The sequence below is a fragment of the Myotis yumanensis genome, unplaced genomic scaffold (genome assembly GCF_028538775.1).
Source record: "Myotis yumanensis isolate MYYU_CA2020_CCGP unplaced genomic scaffold, mMyoYum1.0.hap1 SCAF_7, whole genome shotgun sequence".
In the NCBI taxonomy this organism is placed as follows: Eukaryota; Metazoa; Chordata; class Mammalia; order Chiroptera; family Vespertilionidae; genus Myotis; species Myotis yumanensis.
Genome location: NW_027223758.1, coordinates 3,028,342 through 3,050,679, shown reverse-complemented (window position 1 = coordinate 3,050,679; position 22,338 = coordinate 3,028,342). Strand labels below are relative to the sequence as shown.

At 62.6% G+C, this 22,338-nt stretch overlaps 1 protein-coding gene across 4 annotated transcripts; it reads left to right on the top strand.

Moving 5' to 3' along the window:
- The first annotated feature begins 1,917 nt into the window (after positions 1-1,917).
- SLCO4A1 (solute carrier organic anion transporter family member 4A1) lies at positions 1,918-20,527 on the top strand. 4 transcript variants are annotated; one of them, XM_070419643.1, is made up of 12 exons: positions 1,918-1,982; positions 9,203-10,041; positions 10,663-10,753; positions 12,038-12,159; positions 12,440-12,551; positions 15,595-15,749; positions 16,954-17,149; positions 17,236-17,401; positions 17,498-17,670; positions 17,912-17,976; positions 18,324-18,472; positions 19,606-20,527. In XM_070419643.1, the coding sequence occupies exons 1-12, from the start codon at positions 1,918-1,920 to the stop codon at positions 19,762-19,764; spliced, it is 2,292 nt and encodes a 763-aa protein (XP_070275744.1). In that variant the 3' UTR covers positions 19,765-20,527. The 4 variants fall into 4 exon arrangements, with proteins under 4 accessions (XP_070275744.1, XP_070275747.1, XP_070275745.1 ...); XM_070419645.1 differs by having other exon boundaries at positions 1,965-1,982; positions 9,208-10,041; XM_070419646.1 differs by lacking the exons at positions 12,038-12,159; positions 12,440-12,551.
- The last annotated feature ends 1,811 nt before the right edge of the window (positions 20,528-22,338 follow it).

Below are 22,338 nucleotides of genomic sequence, written 5' to 3'. Positions count from 1 at the left end.
GCAAACTGCGGCTCTGCAAACCGTGGCTCAGGAGGCACATGCGGTTCTTTGGCCCCTTGAGTGTGGCTCTTCCACAAAATACTGGCTCTTCCACAAAATACCAACTTCTGCGCATGGGCCACGACATTTCAATCGCACTGTACGTGCACGCCCGCACGTGGTATTTTGTGGAAGAGCCACACTCAAGGGGCCAAAGAGCCGCATGTGGCTTGCGAGCCGAGGTTTGCCGACCACGGGAGGTGATATAATAATTACATGAACAATTTTTTGTTCCAAAGGATTGGTACTTTTTTCGGGTTTGGTGAGCACTGTTGTGGAATTACAACCCACAACTCACCTCTGGCCTCCACTGCTGGGTCCTAACACTGAGGCAATAGCTGGATTTGGGCAGTCAGTGCAACGTGTCACATGAGAGGACAGGTCATGGCTCCTCCTCCAGCAGTGACAGACAGGAGCCCATGCCGGACAGGACAAGCAGCAAAGCAGGAGTGTGGCGAGACCTCCGGTCCCTGCACTCGGCCAAAGCAGGCTTGCAGCCGACAGCTGCCTTTGCTGACCAGCAGCAGCATCTGGACCTGGACCCAGCTTCCAGGAGTGGGGGCCCGCATGGAGACAGGCTGGAGCCCTGAGGACAACGCCAGGGACTCGCAGACCAGAGTGCGTGGGCGCAAGCCCCACCCTCTGAAGGAAGGTCATTTCCCAAGTTAACTTGAATGTGGACATTTTCCCATAAGTCTCAGCACCGCTCCTCTCTGCTCCGGCCTCCTCCCTCCCAGCCCACAGGAAGCACCAGTGGCCTCGAGGGCTGAGCTCTGTGCCTGCTCCCTCTCCAGCCTGAGGTCACAGCGGCATGTCCTCCTCACCTGCTATCTCAGGGTTCACACACACACACACACACACACACGCACGCACGCTCGCGCAGTTGACTTCTGTAGACTTTTTTTTTAAATAAATTCATTTCACAGAAACCAAAAAGGGAAAATTGTGCAGTGTTATTGTGATCAGCTGTGGATATGTTCACTGAGCAACCCTGCAGCTCCTGTTTCATTCCATTTAGTGTTTCCAACGGCCCACTTCACAGATGAGGAGACTTCACAGATGAGAGGGAAGCAATGTGCTCAAGGTGACATGGCAGGAATTCAAACAGGACCTCATGCTGATGGCGGTGCCGCTGGTCCCTTCTGGCCTGACAGCGGTGCTGACTTCAAAAGGAGGATCGGATCGTTTTACCCCAAAGGCAACAGGCTGGAAACACTGAATTCCCCAGCGAGCGTGCTGGCCTCACCGTGCACCCAGGGCCTGTCCCCAGCTGGCCCTCCCCGCAGACCCGCCTCCCGCCACTCCCAGGGCCTTCAGGGATGCAGCCAGGAGCTGCGCACAGGTGGCTCCCAACCTGGACCTGAGGGCCAGACCAAGCTGGCTGTGACCTTTACGTGGCCGCAGCTCTCCCGCCCGCCCTGTCCCCACGCGGCCACCGGCAGCCTTTCCGAAAGGTTGGGGAAGAAAACTTCACTCCCTCCCACGGCCTCTCCCAAAGGCCTGGGTCCCACGCGTCCGATTCAGTCAGTTAGAAACGGAGTCCGTGCGGGCTGGGAAGTGGCCCTCGCCGCTCGGCGTGCGTTTCTCTGGAGCTGGGGCGATTCGTCAGCCGAGGCGCTGGGCTCCCGGGCGATGGCCACTGGGGGACGGAGGCGTCGCCGTCCCAGCTTCAGCCCCTCGCCCCTCTAGGCTTGAGCCCCCTCCTCTCCGCTCCAGCCCGCCGGCTCCGCCCCCCATCCCTCCCGCTCCCCCCGCGCTGGCTCCCTGTCATCTCAGAGGCGGGCCCAGGGCCGGCCCAGCCCGCACCGCGCGCCCATTGGCCGAGCAGGTGAGCCGGGGCGCCTCTCACGGCGGGGGCGGGGCGGGCCGGGCGGATGAATGAAGCCGGAGTCGGCCGGGAGCGGCCAGAGCGCGGTGCGCAGCGCAGCCCCGGGATCCAGGCGGTGAGTGCTCCGTGGAGCCCGGGCTGCGCCGGTCGGGGCGCCCGACCTGCTGAACTCGGGAGCGCCGCCGGGGCCGCTGCGGCTGGGCGGGCGCCAGCGTGGTCCAGGGGGCGCTTTCGGGGGCGGCGGGGAATCCGGGCGGGGGGTCTGGACCCACAGCGCCCCCAGAGTGCCTCCGGGCGGGAATGCGGATCAAAGGTGGACCAGCGCCCCACAGCCTCGCTGCCTTTGGGGAATTGGATGCGAAATGCACCCCTTCTCACTTCCAGCTTCCTGGGCGGGAAGCCTCAGGGCAGGCAGGGGGCGGGCAAGGGGATGCCTGGCGGGTGTAAGGGCTCAGACGGGGATGGAGGGAGCTTTCAGGGCGGGAGGCGGGAGGGCCGGGGCTGGCGGGCGGGCGCGCACACGGAAGCGGGCTACGTGGGTTCCACCAGGGACACGCGGCTCTGGGGGCTGCCAGGTTGTGGCGGGTCCCCACCTACGGCGGATGCCGCTGCTGCTGAGTCAAGGAGGAAGTCATGCCCAGAAGTTACTCGAGAGAGGCCGGGCTGCTCGCACCAGCCGCGCTCCAGACACGTGGGGAAGGGTGCGGGGAGTGGGGGGGCTGGTCCCCAGACGCCACTCGCGCTCTGGTCCTCGCCCCACCACGAGGGGTCCCAGGCCCGGCCCAGAGCTGCCCGGCTTAGAGCTGCAAGGGGGGGGGGGGGGGGGCCTAGAGCCCTGGGTGCAAGAGGAGGGCAGGGAAGGGTGAAAACAAGGATGCAGGACCACCCTTGGCACCGAGTGGGCACACTGGGCCGCAGATGGTGGACGGGGCCAGACACCGGGACCTGCTCTCGGGGAGGGAGCCTCTGCTTGGCGGAACCTGGTGGAGAAAACCCACTGGGGCGGTGGGGTCAGTGCCCCCGGGGCGGGGTGGGGTCAGTTGGTGGCGACCCCCAGTTCCTGGACTCCCTCCTGCCGCCGGGCCGGCGGTCGGATATGGCGGCGGGGCCTGTAGGAACCACAGTAGTTTTCCACAGTTTAGCCGGCTTCCAGCCTCCACTTCCCTGTGCTGCTTGGAGCTTGGATTTCCTCTGTGGGGTCAGAGACTGGCTCTGGGGAGTGGCGGCCTGGTGAACCGTGCCCTGCAGCGAGGGCTTGTTCTCTGCGGGCGGTGATGGGGGCAGAGGGGGGGCAAGAGGGCCTCAGTGGACAGAAAGCTCCTGGTTTTAGCTGCTGCATTTATGACTCTAACAATAATGGCAGCAGGAGCTGTTTGCTGAGCACTTAGACTGTCTGCCCTGTGCTACGGGCCCTGAGCATCATCCCATTGGTCCCGGCCACTGCAGGAGGCAGCCACGGCCGCTCCCACTCCCCTGAGAGTAAACCGAGGCCCCATGGTTGAGTGACCCGCTCGAAGCACAGCTAGTCTGAGGCGAAGAGGTTGAATCCAGGCTTGTGTGACTCCAGACAGCGTAGCTCTGCTGGGGGGGGGCTGGGGGGGGGGGCGGGGCAGCTCTAACACAGAACTCGGCCGGCTGGGGGCCCTATGCTGACGGGGAGGACCTCCCAGGAGCAGGCCGGCACTGCCAGGCTGTCCCTGTGCTGCTGGAGGCAGACGGAGGGTGCCTGAGTCAGACCCACACTCCTGACTGCCCTGGGTGGGGACCTGTCCTGTTTCCTGCTGGGCAGGGCCCAAGGTGCTACCTGGGAATTCGTCCTGGGGCTGCTTCCCTCCTGGGTGGCTCTGACCTAACCCGTGAGTCCCCGGGTGTGGCTCCCGGAGCAGGTGCCAGGCGGGTGCGGACCAAGTTCCACCCTGTCGCCACGGGGAGGGCCGGGCCCTGCTGTGGGGCAGGACGGGGCTGAGTGAACGGGGGTCTTGGGGCTGACCTGTCTCTGCCAGAGCACCGGATCCCGAGGGACTCCGCTCGGCTCCTGGCTGTCCTCAGCCCTGACAAAGCACGGTGCCCTGGGTCCTCGGTGCACATCCATCTTCCCAACGGCGGAGGTGCGCTTGGCTCGCTGTGGCGTTAGCTCGTTGGGCTTAGCATCAGCTCCCTGCAGAGGTCTCCGTGAGTGTCAGGCCATCCATCCCCAGGCAGCATTGCCGAGGAGTGTAAACTCCTGGCTTTGTGAACTCATGTTCTGGGGGGAGTGGCTGCTACTGTGGCGACTTTGAGTCCCTTGGGCCTCCCCCTGGGAGATATGGGTGATGGGCAGGGAGCTAGACCAGAGCCTGGTGCTGGCGGACAGGAAGGAGCTGGGCTGGGCCATCCCCCTGCCTCCTCCACGTGGCGTCCAGCTGGGGTGTGGACACAGACCACGAAAATGTTCCCCCTTGAGTCACGTGGTCTCCTCCACTCAGGCTAAGAGCCCATTGTCTGCCTTCGGAAGGGGACATGCAATAATCCGCAGGACGCCAAGGCTGCTTTTTACCGGGATGGCCGTGGTGGGTGTGAGGCTGCTGGGGGAGGAAATCGGATAGGCCCACTGGGATTCCACCGGGAATGGGGGCAGCAGCTCGACCTCAGGTGACCGGGCGCTGCTGGAGGAGGCGGAGGAAAGCGGCCTGGCTGCCTGAATTCGGGCCCTCAGCTGTGTCCCCTCCTGGGCCGGCCCTGGCTTGGCTATCCTTGGACACCCTCGTCCCCCCTCAGTGGCCACAGCACAACCCCGATCTCGCCAGCATTCCACAGAATTAGCCGCTCGGACACCTTTCTGGGGACAGGTAGACACTGTCACAAACCATGTGTCTTCTGCTCATGACGAGGCCCAAGTGCAGGGCAGGGCTTGCCGACAGACCCAGCTGGCTCTGCCGATGGGCGTCCAGAGTCACAGGCCCCGGGCGGGCGATCCTGACAGGTCCTCTCTCCCGCGTGAGCGGGGCTCCACTTGAGCACCCTCGCCCCTGGGGGATGCCTCTCCTCAGTGACCTTTTTTGTGGCTAACCTGGGGGCTACCTGAGGCATCACCCCTTGGCCGGAGCCACAGAGGTGGCACCTCATGCCCACTCTGGGCTTGTGTGAGGCCCTTGCATTTTGTGTGCATCTACCTCTCTGCAGGCACCATGGGCCTCAGAGGCCCCAGGAAATGGCAAGCCCAGCCTAGGCCTGGGTGGGCCCCTCATGTGAACAGAGCTTGCTCCCTCCGGTGCCCCCAAGTCCCATACGTACCCTTCCGTACGTCTGATTTCTCGTGAGCCTCCAGGGGTGCCTGGACCACTGTGAGTGGAGAGGCTGGGTCCTTCGCCTCAGGGATCCTCCCCATGATGTCACGCACCTATTCCAGCAGGGAAACTGAGGCTCTGAGAAGCCCACCCCGAGGTGGGGCTCCTGCCCGGCTCTCAGGCGGCCTCTCAGCCTCCACATCGCCTGGACTGGGAGGGGTGGCTCTTTTTTTTTGGATCAAATATTGTAGGTCGGAAAGAGGAATAAGGTCCCTTGGCCCCCCCCCCCCCCCCAGGCCTACCCCTCCTCCAAGCTGGGGCTCGGGCGCTGGAATGTCCATGCAGAGACTGCAGGACACTCCCTGAGGGACCAGCCCTCCCCACTCGCTCCCAGACAATCCTTCATTGTGGCCTCCATGCAAAGCAGCCTCTGCGCTTACCAATATGAAAACGAGGGTTACAGGCACAGCTGTGGCCACCCCAATCCTGCCATCTGGGTGTCTGCCCTATAAATAGCTTTGAGCCTCAACTTCAAGAAGTTAACTAACACCCCCCCTCCCCGAAGAGACACCAGGATAGGTCTAGGAGAGAAGATAGCTGCCTGGGGAGTCCCAGGGTCATGGTGCAAGGAACCAGGGTTTCAGGGAGTGAGGCCAGGGCCCCGGGGCCGCCTTAAGGCTTAGCATTTCACTCAGCAACCCTGTGTCCTTCCTGCCCGCTCTGCTTTGCATAGAGCCTCCGACTGGAAAAGGAAGTAAGCAGGTGCACGGGGACCTCCCGCGTCGCATCATCTGGGAAAATAAGAGGAGACGGATGCGTCCAAATCTTCCAGCTCTTTACGGAGTCCCGGTTCTCACAGACCCGGCGGCTGCGAGCCACCCGTGGGCCCCTGGCTTCTCACAGTGCAGTTGGGGATGGCCTCCATTTCTTCACAGCAGATGCCCCAGACGCCTCGGGTGCAGCTGATGGGCCAGGGCCAGTCTCACCCTAAGACAGCGTTCATGCAGGAACAGCCCTCTCACCGAAGCCCCAGGCTCCCTCCCCACTGGCCCAGGGACAGCCCCTGCCCCTGCCGCTGGAGGAGGGGTTGCGGGCCTGCTTCTGAAGGCCAGGGTGCCCGTGAAGGCTCCATCAGGGCTTCCGGCCTCAGATGTCCTCTCAGGGGGATGAAGGCTGCAGAGCAACAGGGAGAGGATGGCCCAGAGGTGGGCGGAGAGTGCCAGGCAGACCACCAGCTCTGGGCTCACATAGCTGGAGCACCCAGAAGACCTGGTCCCTCCTCCTGGGGCAGCATGGAGTGCAGGGCTGTCTGTTAGGTGGGAGCCAAGAACCGGCCTCAGGAGGGCTCAGCCAGCCGCAGGCCTGATACCTTCTACAAATTTCCCCTGCGGGTCCCAGGAAGGTGGGACCGACCTTGTGAGATTCCAAGTGTCGCGCAGCCCTGGACTCTCAGGATCTGGCTGTTGCTGGCGATTCCAGACACCACGGCCCGTGGTCGGGGCATGCGCTCCAGCTTCCCTTACACCTCAGTGCCCGAGTCATGGGGGCACAGCTCCCCTTTCTGATACAGATGCGCTGACAGGCCCAGAGCCTTCCAGAGAAAGCATCCCCCCGCCACTCGGGAATCCAACCCTGGAGCGGAGCTGTGAGCGTGGTGGAAGGTGACAGGCGCTGTCACCCGCTCGCTGGATCAAGGGAAGCGCCCTCCATGCCTTGGCTGCTGTGGGTCCCATCGTCATAGGAACCGGGTCTGAGGGCGGTGGAGGAGGCCTGCGGGGCTGATGTATTCGAACGTCCTTATGTGCGTGTGGTGGCCACCAATGGGGGGCCGGGCTAATATCTAAAATAAGGTTTTCAATGTGCTGCTTTACGTGCATGCGACCTGTGGGGTCATAGGTTGCCCATTGTCTGTTTAGGTCAGAGTTCCGTAGATTTCAGTTCAGGTGAAACTTGACCCTGACTCAGAGCTGTTGGGACCGTCCACTGCTAGTGGTTCCTGTGTTACGTGGCTTTGTTTCAAACAGGAAGTTCTGTTTCGATGTGGCCATTCCTAATGACAAAAGCTAGTGACGTGGCCTCCTAGGCCCAGCAGAAGGCCTGAGGCCCCACTGCCCGAGTGAGCCTAGAGCCAATGGGAGGGGTGGCGAGGGCGGCTGTGGGCAGGTGTTCGATGGCAACCATACCTTGGGCCTCCAGCTACCTGGTCTGCGTGGTCCAGGACCTGCTGATCAGCATGGCAGATCACTTACTGGAAATAAGCACCTACGAGTGATTCCTGGGGACGCAATACTGACCCGCCATCCCCCACAGGCTTGGGCGGCCCCTGGGCCTGGCTGGGCTCCTTCCCTCGGGCTGCGCTCCAGCCCCCGGACAAGGCCCAGCGTCTGTGGATTGCATGTGCACGTGTTGGGGTACCTGCCTGTGCGTGCATCAAGAAAAGAGACAGGGTGGCCTCTGGGCCTTGGAACTTCAGGTGGCCTCACGCCTTTCCCATCTTTCTCCGTATTTCAGTTGCGGGGCGGTGGGTGGCAGGGCTGTCCTGTCTAAGGGCTCCAGCTGGTTACCCTCCACGCGTCCCACTGCCCTCCGAGTGCTCGCCTCCAGCGTGCCCAGGGTGCGTCCTGGGTGTCACCTGAGCACCAGTCTGGGCCTCCGTGGGAGGTGCAGCCCTCCAGGAATCTGACAGCCCCAGGCTTTCCTGCTGCTCTCCCGAGGAGCCTGGCGTGCCAGCTCGCACAGGGCGGGGCCCATAAATAAAACAGCCCCAGGGAATGGCTGCAGCGGAAGTTTTGCTGCCTACCCACAGCCTTGAACTCCTGCCACTGACAGCCTGGCGGCACCAGTTTCCAAAGCAAACAGCGGCCTGCATGTACATGCCGCTCAGCTGGCCACGTTCTTTCAATAAAATGCCTGGGAGGACAGCTATGACGCATGTACATGGGCTTGGGAGGCAGGCAGCGCGGGCGAGTGCTGTTTGCCACGGCCAGCTGTGTGGCCCTGGGCACGTTGCTGACCCTCTGGCCTGCTTCCCTTGCCTGTAAGGTGGGCTGCAGTCAGGTGTGCACAAGTGATGCCCTCTCCGAGCCTGGGAAAGTGTGATGTCACCGTGAGGTACAGTGGGGCTCTTCAAAGCTCACTGTGCTCTGCCCAGCAGCATTTGCACCCACACCTGGCCCCGCAGAACGCCAGAGAGGAGTCGGGCTTTAAATTATTAGCTAAGCGGGTGCCACTTTCCAGTTGCACAGAGGAGCACGGTGCGCCCGCTGCCCGCGGCCTCGGTGAGATGGCTGCGCAGGGGAGCCCAGCCGCAGGCAGAGGCAGGGTGGGAGGGCTCCAAGGCTGCACCGCAGGCGTGGGCGTCCCTGTGCTGCCGCAGGAGGGGCCGTGGGAAGCAGGTGTGGCTGGTCTCTCCAAATGCAAAACTGAGTCCCAGACCTGGTCAGGTCCTACCTGGGTCCCCCTCCCGTCACCCTTCCAGTTTCCGGTTTGTTTGGGGGGACTCCCAGGGCTCTGGGGTCCCTGCTCTGCTATCTCCCCTGCTTCCTCACTTCCCACACCCCCCAAACTTTGGACTAAGACCAAGTTCTTGTTCACACTAAAGGCACAGAAAGCTAGCAGGTGTGAGTTTAAGGAAGAATGAGGGCCGAGCTTGAAGCTCGTGTGGGGAGGTCCTCACACCAGCAGCTGCACATCCAGAGCCCTGGCTCAGCCGGGACGTGTGCTCAGGGTGGCCCATGGGCCCATGCGCCCAGCCCGCCCTGCTGTGCCTCAGCTCCGCTTCCAGGCCTCGGTCAGGAGGGGGCTGTCCTCGGCCCGGCCCGGCCCGGCAATGCCCACCCCAGGCTCCAGCCATGGTGGCCGAGATGTGCTGCCCTGCATGTGTGGCTCCAGGTGGGGCCCTGGATTTGGGGAGGGGGCTGGTCTTGGGAGGTAACCCCACCAGCCCAGGTACTGACTAGGCAGATAGAGCCGGCAGCCGCCCCAGGGGACAAGGTGGATGGGGTGCTGTCCGGAACAGTAATGTGTTCGTGGGTTGGTGCAGTTTGCTCACCAGATATTTTTCTCACAGAACAGACCGGGCTGGAATACGGTCGCTGTCACTCCTGGGAAAGATGCCCCAGCACATGATGGGGGACAAGCCCTTCGTCTCCATGCCGCAGCTGGTGCTCCCCAGCCCGCCCTCTGCCCTGGACGACAGGTGTGGCCACACCCCCTCCAGCAGGCGGGCATCCCTGAGCCTGGGCGCCCTGCGTCCGGCCACCCACAGCCCCCTGGACTCCTGCAGCCAGCCGCTGTGCCAGCCCAGGGCCCAGAAGCACGGCGCCCACACGTTGTGCTACACGGCAGCTGGGCCGCGGAGCTCAGAGTGTGGCTGGCGGGCCTTCACTCCCAAATGCCTGCAGGTCCTCAACACCCCGCGGGGCTTCCTGGGCTTCCTGTGCGCTGCCTCCTTCCTGCAGGGCATGACCGTGAACGGCTTCATCAACACGGTCATCACCTCCATCGAGCGGCGCTACGACCTGCACAGCTACCAAAGCGGCCTCATCGCCAGCACCTACGACCTGGCCGCCTGCCTCTGCCTCACCTTCGTCAGCTACTTCGGCGGCAATGGACACAAGCCCCGCTGGCTGGGCTGGGGGGTGCTGCTCATGGGCGCCGGCTCGCTGGTGTTCGCGCTGCCCCACTTCACCACGGGCCCCTACCAGGTGGAGGTGGACGAGGGCCTCGGGCTGTGCCGGACCAACCGCAGCATGGCGTGTGGGGACCGCGCCTCGAGCCTGTCCAGCTACCGGCTGGTCTTTATGCTGGGCCAGTTCCTGCACGGAGCGGGTGCCACGCCCCTGTACACGCTGGGGGTCACCTACCTGGATGAGAACGTCAAGTCCAGCTACTCGCCCGTCTACATTGGTGAGTGAGGCCGGCAGGGGCGTGGGGGAGACTGGCAGCGTGACAGGCGTCTGCTCTGAGCCTGGCCCCTCTGCGCACTTTGCCGGTGGCCGCACACGGCCTCGGTGCTCTGAGGCGAGGGGAGGACTCCCAGCGGCACCTGCGGTTGGCTCTGAGAGAAATATTTAAAATCCCCTTCAAAGGTTGACCCCATTGCCGAAACCGGTTTGGCTCAGTGGATAGAGCGTCGGCCTGCGGACTGAAGGGTCCCGGGTTCGATTCCGGTCAAGGGCATGTACCTGGGTTGCGGGCACATCCCCAGTGGGAGATGTGCAGGAGGCAGCTGATCGATGTTTCTCTCTCATCGATGTTTCTGACTCTCTATCTCTCTCCCTTCCTCTCTGTAAAAAATCAATAAAAAATATTTAAAAAAAAAAAAAAAAAAAAAAAAAGGTTGACCCCAGCCAAACCTCAGACACAGCAGAGGCTCTGATTTAAAGGGGTGCACCCAGTGGAGGGCAGACAGGCAGTGCAGGTGTGGGTGGGCTGCTTCCCGGTGGGCCCTGGTGTCTGCGTGTCACATCCCGTGAGCCGGCGGGGAGCAGGCATGGCAGCCACCTGATGGCCCTGCTTCCCTTGCAGCCATCTTCTACACGGCGGCCATCCTCGGCCCCGCAGCCGGCTACCTGATCGGAGGCGCCCTGCTGAACATTTACACGGAAATCGGCCGACGGTGAGTGGCGGGGCTCTCTCCTGCGGCACAGGAACCACAGGAGGACTTGATGTCCCTGGGAGGGGCGTGAGGTGGAGCATCGCGTAGTCCAGGGCCTGCTGGTCTGCGTGGCTTTGAGGACAGGCCTGGGGCGGGAACGGTGTGGAGGACGGCCCCGAGCTGCAGGCCAGGCCTCCGGTGCCTTTGCAGAACAGAGTGGCTTCGCCTGCGGCGTGAGATTCTTTCCCGTGGGCTTTTCCACGCCAAGCGCTTCCCAGACACCAGCTGGGTGTCCCAAATCCAACTGCATTCTGACCCTGACTCCCCAGTGTCAGCGCAGACCCCATAGGGTCAGGGCTCAGTCCCATGAGCTGACCCCCAGAAAAGGCACCAGGTTCCCTTCCATTCGCCCTGGGGTCAACAGGAGGTTCCCAGGACCGCTCGGCTCAGTGATGTGTTCCAGCGGCTCGTAGACCTTGGGAGGCCCATGACTCACTGGAGGAAACTACTGAGGAGCAGACGGGTGTGCGGTGTGGAAAGGGGCGGAGCTCCGGACCCTCTCTGGTGCCAGCTCCACACGTTCACCCCCTTCTGTCAGGGTTTCTATGGCCTCCCTTCGTAGGGGTGGTTGGTTAACTCATTGCCCGCTGGTGGTCAGCTACCCCCCAGGGTTGGCATGGACCAAAGGTTGCCACTTGCTGACCTCGTGGTTGGTGTTTCTGGTGACCAGGCCCCTCGGAGGCTTTCAGGGGACCCGCCAAGAGTGGCCACATTCGAACAGAGACACTGCTGTCCCCCAGGAAATCACAAAGAGCCAAGGAGCTCTGTGCCAAGGCGGTGAAGCCCAAATCCGCACTGCCTGTAGGCCACAGTGTGTTTCTTTTATTCCTTGCATACTTTGCTTTGATACTAGGTTTTTTGTAAATTTGAGCGGGAAAGAGAGAGAGAGACAGAGAGAGACGAGAGGGCGGGGGGAGGCAGGAAGGGTCCTGTGGCCACTCGGCTCCAGGGGCGGCCCTGTGCCCCAGGCCCCGCCGTCTCGGTGGTTTCCCGGCCTTCTGAGCTGCATGGGGCACTGCTGCTACCCTGACTCTCTCTGCAGATGGCGCGCCTCTGCCCTCGTACAAACGCCACCTGTGGCCTCAGGTTGACTAAATTGGGTGTCAAATGTGCACGTTCTGTGCAAGAGGTAGGTGGGGCCGTGTCCCTCACTCTCCACCCTCCCACTGGCCTGTGTGGACCAGCAAGTCAAGGGACACCCAGCTCACGTGCCCTGGACGCTGACCCCACTGCCTTTTCCCACAGGACCGAGCTGACCACCGAGAGCCCGCTGTGGGTTGGTGCCTGGTGGGTGGGCTTCCTGGGCACCGGGGCCGCTGCCTTCTTCATTGCGGTTCCCATCCTCGGCTACCCGCGGCAGCTGCCAGGTGGGTGCCCCCCTCCCCTCCGTGTGCCAGCCCCTCTCGGTGTGTGAGCTGCTGAGAGCACAGGAGAGTCCAGACATGGGTGTCTGCCGGTCCTCCATCCTGCAGGGCGGGGCCGGCCAGCTGGGTGCCCCTCCCTGGGGGCCACGGCAGAGCTTGTTTCGGTGACCCCAGGTTGTCTGCCGGCTCTGTCCCACTCTGTGCCAGGGTGGGTCCGCACGCCCTCCGCCCCACAGCCATCATGTCCCGCAGCCCTGAGTCTCCGGCATCTGTGTCCCTCCAGGCTCCCAGCGCTACGTGGCCGTGAGAGCCTCCGAGACACACCAGCTGAAGGACAGGGGCCCCCAGGCGGCCCGCAGCCCCGGCTTCGGGAAAACCATCAGAGACCTGCCTCTGTAAGGAACTGGGGGGCGGTCACCTGCCATGCGCCTCTCTGGGGGTCTCACACACACGGAATCTTGGCCCCAAACTAGGAGTGTTGGAGTGGTGAGCGCACAGCCCCTAAGCCCTCTTCATGACCCCTGGTCCCCAGGGGCGTGCCACTGACCTCAGGCCATGCCCCAAGAGTCGCCCCTATCCGGTCACAGGCCCTCGCTCTGTTGCACCCTCCCACCACTTCACTAGGTGTCGCCTGCACGCAGCTCATGGGCTCCAGGCTAGCGCCGCCCTTCCGGCCTCGGCGGGCCCTCGCTGCCCTGCACCTGCCCCTCCGCCAGCCGTGTGCAGGTCTTGTCCGTGTCTCCCCTCTCTTGTGGGACATGGTCTTGCTTTGCCATCCTCGTTCACAAATAGAGCCCTGCCTGGGCTGCTGGGGTCTCAGCAGGAGGCGGGGCCTGGGGGCTCCTGGCTGCCCAGGGCCCCTCTGCCCAGGATCGGGCCTTCCACAGGGGTCTCTCCCGCTCGCCAGCGCCCCCCACCCTGCAGTCTCCTGGGCCTGTTAACGGCAGTCTAACGGCCACGGAGGCTTGGACTGTTGGCAGTGGGAGTGAGCCTGGTGCCTGTCTTCAGTGCGGAGGCTAAAGGGGCTCAGGGCCGACACGAAGGGCTCCACCTGCCTAGGGCTTGTTCTCCCCTCCCCACTTCCTGTCAGATCCCCCAAAAGAGCCGCCAACTCAGGAGGGTGCCCCCCACAGGCGAGCTGGCCCAGGTCCACACCGTCCGGGGGTGGGCACATTGTCTCCTGGCACGCTCCCAGCTGACGCCATGTGGGCACTGGGCCTGTCCCCAGTGGCCTGGGGATGTGGCTGACGTCAGGAAGTTCATGTCCAGGCTCAGTTCCCAGACCAGCTGCTGGTAGGAAAGCCGGTACGCATGCCTGTTAAATCATGACTAGTTCTCTGAGCAAATTCAAGCCAAGAATTTCAGTCGCACGTCCTGCAGGAAAAGAAACGAGGAGTGTGCTGGCCACTCCAGAGAGCCGCCTGAGGTCAGTGGGCTGCTCTGGGCAAGGCAGGGAGGGACTGGCCACACCTGGATGTCCCTCCCAAAGAACACAGACGGGACCTGAGACCTGTGCCTGGCGGAGAAGATGCTAGGGTGTCCGGCTGCCCTGAGCCGCCAGAGCCCCGCCGGCCACACCCACTGCCGGCCACACCCACTCCGATGTCATTTTGTCCACGGCCTTCCCAGTACCCTGTGAGGAAGCCAGCTTTGCAGGCACTGGGTTCCCCCTTGGAGCGAGGCCTGGTGAGGGCTGCCCTGAGTTCAGCTGAGCAAGTCACTCATGCCTGGAAAGACAGTGGGGGTGTCCTTCACTAGGCGGCCCCACCCGCCTGCTCCGAGGGGCGGGCGCTGCGGGGAATTGTGGCCCCTGCAGGCCTGCTGTTCAGATCCCGCATCCTCCGAGAAGAGCGTTTTAGGGTCACGATGGTCCAAGTTGCTTTGACAGATGCTGGCGTGAAGGGTGGCCGAGGCTGACCTCGGGCAGGAGACCCACAGGCCAGGCACAGCTCCGGCCCTTTAGGGAGCAGCCCTGACCCCCTCGACAGCACCCAGAGCCACTTGTCAGCCACGCGTTAGTCACGTGTCACAGGACCTGCTTTGCTGTCAGCGTATGAGAGTGAGGCTGCCCCACCCCAGCCTGTGTCCCTCACCACTTCTGGGGATAGTGACATAAGCCATTGGCCGACACCTCTGTGCTGGCCCCAGACGCTGCTGCGTGGCTGAGGGGACGGGGTGGCGGGAGAACAGGTGCCCAGAAAAGCCGTGTGGGCTGGAGCCCTGCTGCTCGCAGAGGCCCAGCCCCTCTATTTCCAGGCCCCCCAGGGGTTTTATGTCTGTTTCCATCCCAAGTTCTGCCTCCCTCACTACTGTCATTTACTGCCATTGATTTTTTTTTTTAATCCTCACCCAAGGACATGCTTAGAGAGAGGAAGAGAGAGACAAAGAGAGAAACATTGCTGTAAGAGAGAAACATCAATCAGTTGCCTTCCGTACACTTGTCAGTTGGGGATCAAACCCACAACCGAGGTATGTGCCCTGACCAGGAATCGAACCAGCAGCGCCCAACCAGCTGAGCCCCCGGCCGGGTTCTCACGACATCTTAACAGTCTGAGTGTCGCACATTTGAACGGTGCTGCACCGCTAGTGGCCTGCAGGACCCCCTCTTGCAGGGCCTGGCGCTCAGAGCCTCTGCAGACCGAGGCCCGGCACCGAGTCCTGACACTGTGACATGGGACAGACACCTCCCCAGCGAAGCTTCCGGGCATGACGCCAGCACCTCCAGGCTCACGGCCCACATCCGACGCTCCTGAAACCCTTGACCCCACAGCCGGACCCACGGCCAAGTGGTTTCCAGGCTGTGCGGGGCTCCGAGTTCTCTCAGTCCTCAGAAAGGCCAGGCTCGATGGCACCAACACCAACACCCTTCCTCGGGCTCCTGTCTTCACCCCCGAGTATACACCAGGCAGAGCCGCGGAGCCGTCCAAGCCCACTGGCTCCGGGGGGCCTCTGTCTGCGGGCCTTCCTGCCCACTCCCCACAGCTGCTGGTGGTGGAGCCCCACCCTCAGTGCCCCGTCCCCTTTCCCAGGGGCCCGTCCAGTCCACAACTTGGCAGCCATTGCCCCCAGAGGTGATTAAACAGTGACCTGGGTCACTCAAGGTCCCTCCTCACACCAAAGCCGGAACTCTGGCCAAGGCGGTGATGAGACTTCCGTAATCAATGACAGCAGCTTTACAAGCCACAACCTCAGAATCCTGGTGCAAGTTCACTCCCTGCCACAGCCCAGCCAAACACATCCTCTTGGTTTCTCTGGAATGAATGTGGGGTGCCTCCCAGCTCATTGGCGACCCACTCTGGTCCTCACAGAACTGGGCCTCAGTGAGCTCAGGTGGGAAGGACCATGGCCTCAGGAGCTGGGCTTCCTCACACCCTGGCTCTGGCCCACTCTGACCCTCTGTCTCTTCTCTCTTGTCTCCATCCCCCCTGCCCTGTCCAGTTCCATCTGGCTCCTCCTGAAGAACCCCGTGTTCATCCTGCTCTGCCTGGCTGGGGCCACCGAGGCCACCCTCATTGCTGGCATGTCCACCTTCGGCCCCAAGTTCCTCGAGTCCCAATTCAGCCTCAGCACCTCGGAAGCCGCCACCTTGTTTGGTGAGAAAAGTCCCGAACCTCGGGGTGCGCAGCCTCTTCAGCAGCTCTCAGATGAGCAAGGGGTCTTTGAGGGGGTACCTTCTGGGAACGCCCCGACAGCGCTGCTCCCGTGTGGCCCGCCCAGGCAGGGAGAGCCCGAGCACGAGCATCTGGGCTGTCGGCGAGGCACTGGCACCGTCCTCCCCGAGGGCTTCGGGCGCACTGACCACACGTGTGCAGCGTGCTGGCCGGTCTCTGAGGGCCCCGTGGAGCCGGCTGCCCTCCTGGCGGGGGCCCTCTCTAGCTGGGAGGGCCGGGGTGGGCTCCAGCTTGCCGGCACCTCCCACTCACCACCCAGGACCTCGGCATGCATCAGCCCCCTGAGCTAGGCACCCAGTGTCTAGGGCCTCAGAGGGCTCTCCCGGCTGCAGGCACTCTGGCCAGAGCAGGCAGCCTCCCAGGAGAGTGTGGCTCCTCCTCAGAAGCCTCCTCCCACTGCTGCCCATGGGGCAGCCTCCACCTGGCTGAGAAGACGCCTGGCGGGGCGGGGGGTCGGGGGGGAGTCATAGGGCACAAGGTTAGCCACAAGTGCAAGATGGGGAGCAGCTGAGCAGCACCCAGGCCACTGCCACCGTGCGCCTCTCAGGTTTCCATTCCCAACATGTGGGGGAGCCATCAGATTAGGGGACCTCACCCCCTTCCTCTGACTAATGCCACCTCTCAGCCGGCTCCACATATCCAGACCCCCACCCACAACCGCCTCCCTTCCCCACAGGGCCCCTCTCCCTGCACTGACGCCCCTGGAACAGCCATGTCCTCTGGAACCCCCTCTCCCGCCCCCAGAGCTGGTTTTGGTCAGTGCTGGGGAGATAGGCCCCCTGAGTCCCGAGGGCTTTCAGGTTGCCCACTGCCCCTTGGAGCCCCCACGCCCATCACCTAACTTCACATTGAATGCCAGGGCCACAGGCTTCCAATGGCCCCCGCGTTTGGACTGGGCAGAGGCCGTGGGTGGGCAAGCGCCATGGACCTCTGCTCCTCCCCAGTGGCAGGGAGCAGCAGAGAGCGCTGGTCAGGCCACGGCCACTGCGAGCCCAGCGCTGCCATCTGGACAGGGATGGCTCTGCACCTCCGTTTCCCCACCTGTAAAGTAGGGGTAATAAGACAGGGCCCACTGCAGGCTCCCAGGACATCCCGAGCCCTGGCTGAGCCCGCCCCCCTCTCACAGGGTACCTGGTGGTGCCGGCGGGTGGGGGCGGCACCTTCCTGGGCGGCTTCTTTGTGAACAAGCTGAAGCTCCGTGGCTCGAGCATCATCAAGTTCTGCCTGACCTGCTCCCTGACCAGCCTGCTGGCCATCCTGGTCTTCTTCGCGCACTGCCCCAACGTGCCGATGGCGGGCGTGACGGCCCACCACAACGGCAGGTAAGGGCCCCGCGCTCCAGTTGGGGTTCACGGGCGAGGCCACCCGGCACTGGCTGCCGCCCACCTCCCGCGTCTCCCACCTGCAGCGTCTTGCCCGAGGGCCACCTGGAGCTGACAGCCGCCTGCAACGCCGCCTGCAGCTGCGGGCTGGGGCACTACAGCCCTGTGTGCGGCTCGGACGGCCTCATGTACTACTCGCCTTGCCACGCGGGCTGCCTGGAGGTGGCGCCACCTGGCCCTGGCGGCCAGAAGGTGAGTGCAGCCCCTGCCCACAGCCCGTCGTCTGCCCTGGAGCTGGGAGGGCCCCGGCCCTTCCTCCGGTAATCGCGCTGTTGTTGCGCTCCTCAGGTGTACCGAGACTGTAGGTGTGTCCTTCAGAATTTTTCCTCTGGTTTTGGCCATGCTACTGCAGGGAAATGCACTTCAACTTGTCAGAGCAAGCCCCTCCTTCTGGTTTTCATATTCGTTGTAATTACCTTTACATTCCTCAGCAGCATTCCCGCGCTGACGGCCACCCTACGGTAAGCAGGCTGGGCTTCGCTCGCTGCCCCGCCTTCCCTCCGGCGCCTCCAGGAGCTCCGCAGCGCCCGGGTCGCTCTGGCCTCGCGGGGGCGAGGAAGAGCTGTGCCTCTGTGAGGTGCTTTCCACCTGGGGAGGCGGCAGTGCGGCCTGGAGCTCGGCCAGGACTTGGCTGTGGGCTTGGGGGTGTGACTTGGCGGCGGCCACACTGCCCTGGGCCTTGACGTTGCTTTTCTGGTTCAGGTGCGTCGGCGACCAGCAGAGGTCCTTCGCGCTGGGGATCCAGTGGATCGTGGTTAGGACTCTAGGTACTTACTGTGCAGTGTGAGGGGCCACGCACAGCTGGGCATGATGCTCACCGCACAGGGCACCTGGCCAGGGGCTCCTCACCCAGGCCTGTGCCCACCGGGAGAACGCCATTCCCTAGCGCTCCGCTAGAGGCACCCAGGTCACCTTTTGCCCAGAGGGTGCCTTCTCACTAACCCAAAAGCTCCCTGGGGGCCGGGGGTCACAGGGAAGCCTTGGCCTGCAGCTGAGTCCCCAGAGAAGGAACACTGAGGCCCCCTTGGCACCCCCCTGGGAACACCAGTGGCCGAGGTCCCCTTTCTGAGAGCCTGGGCATGTTGGGGTTCTGAGTGGGCCTCTCTCTCCACAGGGGGCATCCCAGGGCCCATTGCCTTCGGCTGGGTGATTGACAAGGCGTGCCTGTTGTGGCAGGACCAGTGTGGCCAGCAGGGCTCCTGCTTCCTGTACCAGAACGCAACCATGAGCCGGTACATGCTCATCGCCGGGCTGGTGTACAAGGTGAGCAGGTGGGCTGCTGGGCGGGCTGAGGGAGGAAGCCCGGAATCTTCTAGCAGCAGGGGTTCTGGACACTTCCCTGGGGCCTCCCAGCAGTGAAGCCCATTTTGCAGAGCGTGTCCTTCCCCATCTAGAGCTGGCATTGGGACCCTGATGTGGTGGTGACTGGGAGAGCCAGCCCGGGTCACGGGCCCGAGCTCACAGCCCGGGGTCGGAGGGCTCCCCTGCCTTGCAGGGCCTTTGCCATGGCAGCCTGGGTGTGCCCTGTGGCTCTGGCAGCTCAGGCTTTGGAGGAATAGAACCTGGCAGCCTGGGTACATGCAGGCCGGGTCGGTGTGATGGGTCCCTGAGCCACACGGCTTTAATGTGCCGTCCTAGTTCTCAGCCTGACCCTCTGCTTCCAGCCACGGACAGAAACTTCCTGCCCCCGCGCTGGGCATATGCGCCCGGGTGAAGCCCAGACCCGGTGCTTTGGATCCCCCCCGCCCCATTGGAGGGGAAGGCTCAGGACACCAAATAAGAGGAAGCCTAGGGCCTGTCTCCACAGCAGGACCTTTCCTGAGGGGCCTCAGACACAGATGGTCTTGGCCAACCCTGCTTTATCTCCCTTCAGATTCGTGTAAACATGGCCGTGTGACCAGGGATCTGTGGAGCTCTGGAGGATAGCCCTGGGTTGGTTTAGGGAGATGCCTTTCCCAGGGAGCAGGCTGGTCTGCCAGCAACCTTTGGCTTGTAGATCTGTCACCCCATCTCTGCCCCCCCCAATATATTTGTGACAAACCCCTGTCTCCTTTCTCTGGACTGGGGGCCACCCACCCAGTGTGCCCTCACCCCCCGGTCCTTCATCCCATCTCACAAGGGCACTATTTCCAAGTAAAGGCCCCGTTCACACGCTCTGGGGATCATGACTCAGATATATCTTTGGGGGACACTGTTCAGCCCCCTATCTAGTGCCTCTGCTTTCAGTCAAATGCATTTTCCTTCCTTCGCTGACAGCATTGGTCTCCGTGCTGGGGACTGGCTGTGCAGGAAGAGGGGTCTTCTCGCCAGAGTGGGGGGTCTGAGAACCCCGAGAGGCACAGGGATGCGTGGGGCCTGGGTGGGCAGCTCCAGTCCAGCAGCCCCTTTCTCTGCAGGTGCTGGGCTTCCTCTTCTTCGCCGCTGCGTACGTCCTGTACACGTGCCTGCCGGGGTCTCCCCAGGGCCTGGAAGCTTCTCTGCCCAGCCAGTCCTCCGCCTCGGACAGCCCCTCAGACCTCCAGGGTGCCCCCTCAGACCTCCAGAGCAACGTCTGATGCCTGCCCGCCCACCGGACCCGGGCCAGCACTCAGCGCGCTCCCAAAACCACCGGCTAGCTTCTCCACAGAGGGCTGGCCCCCACAATTGCTCCCAGTCTGAGGACTCTTAGAAAACCTCCCATTAGATTCTGGGGGGCTGGAGGCAGGAGGGCTGCTGCTCATGTCTGAGCCTGGGAGGCGGCAAGGAGGACTGTAAGGCATGGGAAATGCTGGGGGGGGGGGGGTGGCGGCCCCCCTGCAGCCCCACCCGGTGAAGCACCGCCTCCGCTCCAGGCCCTGGCCTCACACTCCCGGCTCCCCGGGGACACAGTGGACGGCGTTGGCGTTGACGGGCCTCGCTGCTGGCGCTGTGCCCGCTTTGGTTCTGGGTCCTCAGGGAGGGGCCGCCGCTGGTGGGAAGCACTGAGCGCTGGCCCCACTGAGTGCTGGCGGCCGCTGGTGCACAGCCCTGACTTCCTGTGTTTGTCCTGGGGAGGGGCGGCCCATTTCCGGGTGTGCTCCCCAAGAAGCCAGCTCCTTATTCACCTGCTGTCACCTCCTGTCCCTGCCGCAGGACCCTGGTGGGATGGGCGCATATATTTATGGACCATTTGCATCAACGCTTATTTCTAGGATCGGTTTCCTACCTGCTGGCTGCTGGGTGAGCGCTCGCTCAGCAGAACCTGTGATCGCCGCCTGAGGGCGTCGTACTTTCATGGGATTGTTTCCTGGTGTCCTCAGTCAATCATGTGTGTAAATATATTTTACTATTTAAAACCTATGTCCCGATCGGTGTGCTTTATTTCTATGAATTTGCAAAGTTCGGTGGTTTTGCACATCCTTCATGCGGGCTTTTGGGAGTCTGCGGGGGGCTGCCAGGAGAGCCTGTTTTCCCAGGAGCCTCCCCGGGGGTGCCCCCCCACCACTGTGACCAGTATCTTCTCCCTCCAGGGCCCCACTTTCATTCACTGCCACTGGCGCAGGAAGAGTGTGTGTGTGTGCATACATGTATGTGCACGTGTGTGCATGGGTGTGAATGTGTGTGTACTCACCTGTGGTTCATAAAACAAGATGAAAGGAGCCCCAGCACGGGTTATTCTTTCCCTGAACATCTGATTCTGACGGTGCGCTGACCAGGCCGGGCAATGACCTGCTGACGCCCACTGTGTCGTTGTGGGTGCTGGCGCTCGCTGTCAACACCACCGCGTTTGGAAGAGTGGAAGCGAGGGGTGGCTTTCTGCTCTCCTAGGAGGCCTCTGTCCACCTCACCCCCACCCAGGCAGGGGTCTCCTTTGTCAGGGGCTTGGCAGGTGAAAGGCCATAACATTGGGGTCACCAGAGCTCCATCGGGCCTCCCCACCATCTCACCCATGCTCACCGCTGGGCTGCTAGGCCCTGCAGACTCCCTCAGAGCCCACCCCAGCCTGCAGGACCGCCTCCCGCCTCAGCCTCTGCCTCCCCATCCTGCTCACTGTGACCCCTCTGCTCCTTGGCCAGTTGGGGTCCTTGTTCCCCTCAGTTTCACCCCCAAACTCCTCTCATATATATTCTCCCCTCCTGCCCAGGTGGCTCCCCTTCCTCCCTGTTATCTCCTTTTGAAAGGGCGAGGGCTATGCCCTCCATCTTGCCTGTATCCTCCATGTTGGGGCCACGTGCGGCCTTCTTCCCGGAAGCCCAGGCCTCTGCTGGCCACGCCCGGGATTTTAAACTAACCAATGGCGCGCCATAGAACAAGACCCGGCTTGCGCCTGGCCAATCGGCAAAGCACAGTCCTTTCTCCTCCCCTTACTCCAGCCCCCCCCCCATATAACCGGACGCTAGGCGGGGTTCACTCTCTCAGCCACTTGGTTTGCCGTTGTGTCGGTGAGTCTGGTGGACGGGAGCCGAGCTAGCTTGAAATACAGATTCTTATGCTTTTGCATCGGATTGGCTGGCTCCCTGATGTGGTTTCTTGGGAATCTTGAAATCTGGGCATAACATTTGGGGGCTCGCCCGGGGTTCCCAAGACCATGTAGGGACTCCCCCAATTCGTAGAATCTGGTGGCCGCGGTAAGTGTCTGTGTGTTGTGTATTCTGTTCTGTGTGCTTTATCTGTTCTGTGTGAGCTCACTTCTGAAATCTGTATTCTCCCACATTGATCGTGGACGCACATGGGGATCAAAGGGCGGGAGGAGTCGGGGGACGCCTCGATCCTCCATCTGTATCTGTAGGGGTGTAATTTTGCTTCTGAAAAGTTGGAAGGTCTGTAGAAACCCCAATCTGAGACGGGCGGGTCGCACCCGCTGGTTGGTCTGCAGCCACTGGGTGGCGAGCAGCCATTGTTTTTGGTTTACAGGCGGTTCGCTCCCGCTTCGGTTTTCGCTTCCATCGAGTTGGAAGGCTGTATTTTCGGGCCCATTTAGTTTTCTGTGTTTGTATGTTTCTTTCTGTGAACTTACTGGACGGACGTTATGGAATGGACTCAGACTGCTCCTTTGGGTATTGTGATTGATCATTTCAAGGAGATTGGGGGAGGCTGTAGAGCTCCCTCAGGAGTTGGGAAGTTGTTATTGTTTAAACTCTGAATGAATGTCTGGTAAAAGTATGTGAGTG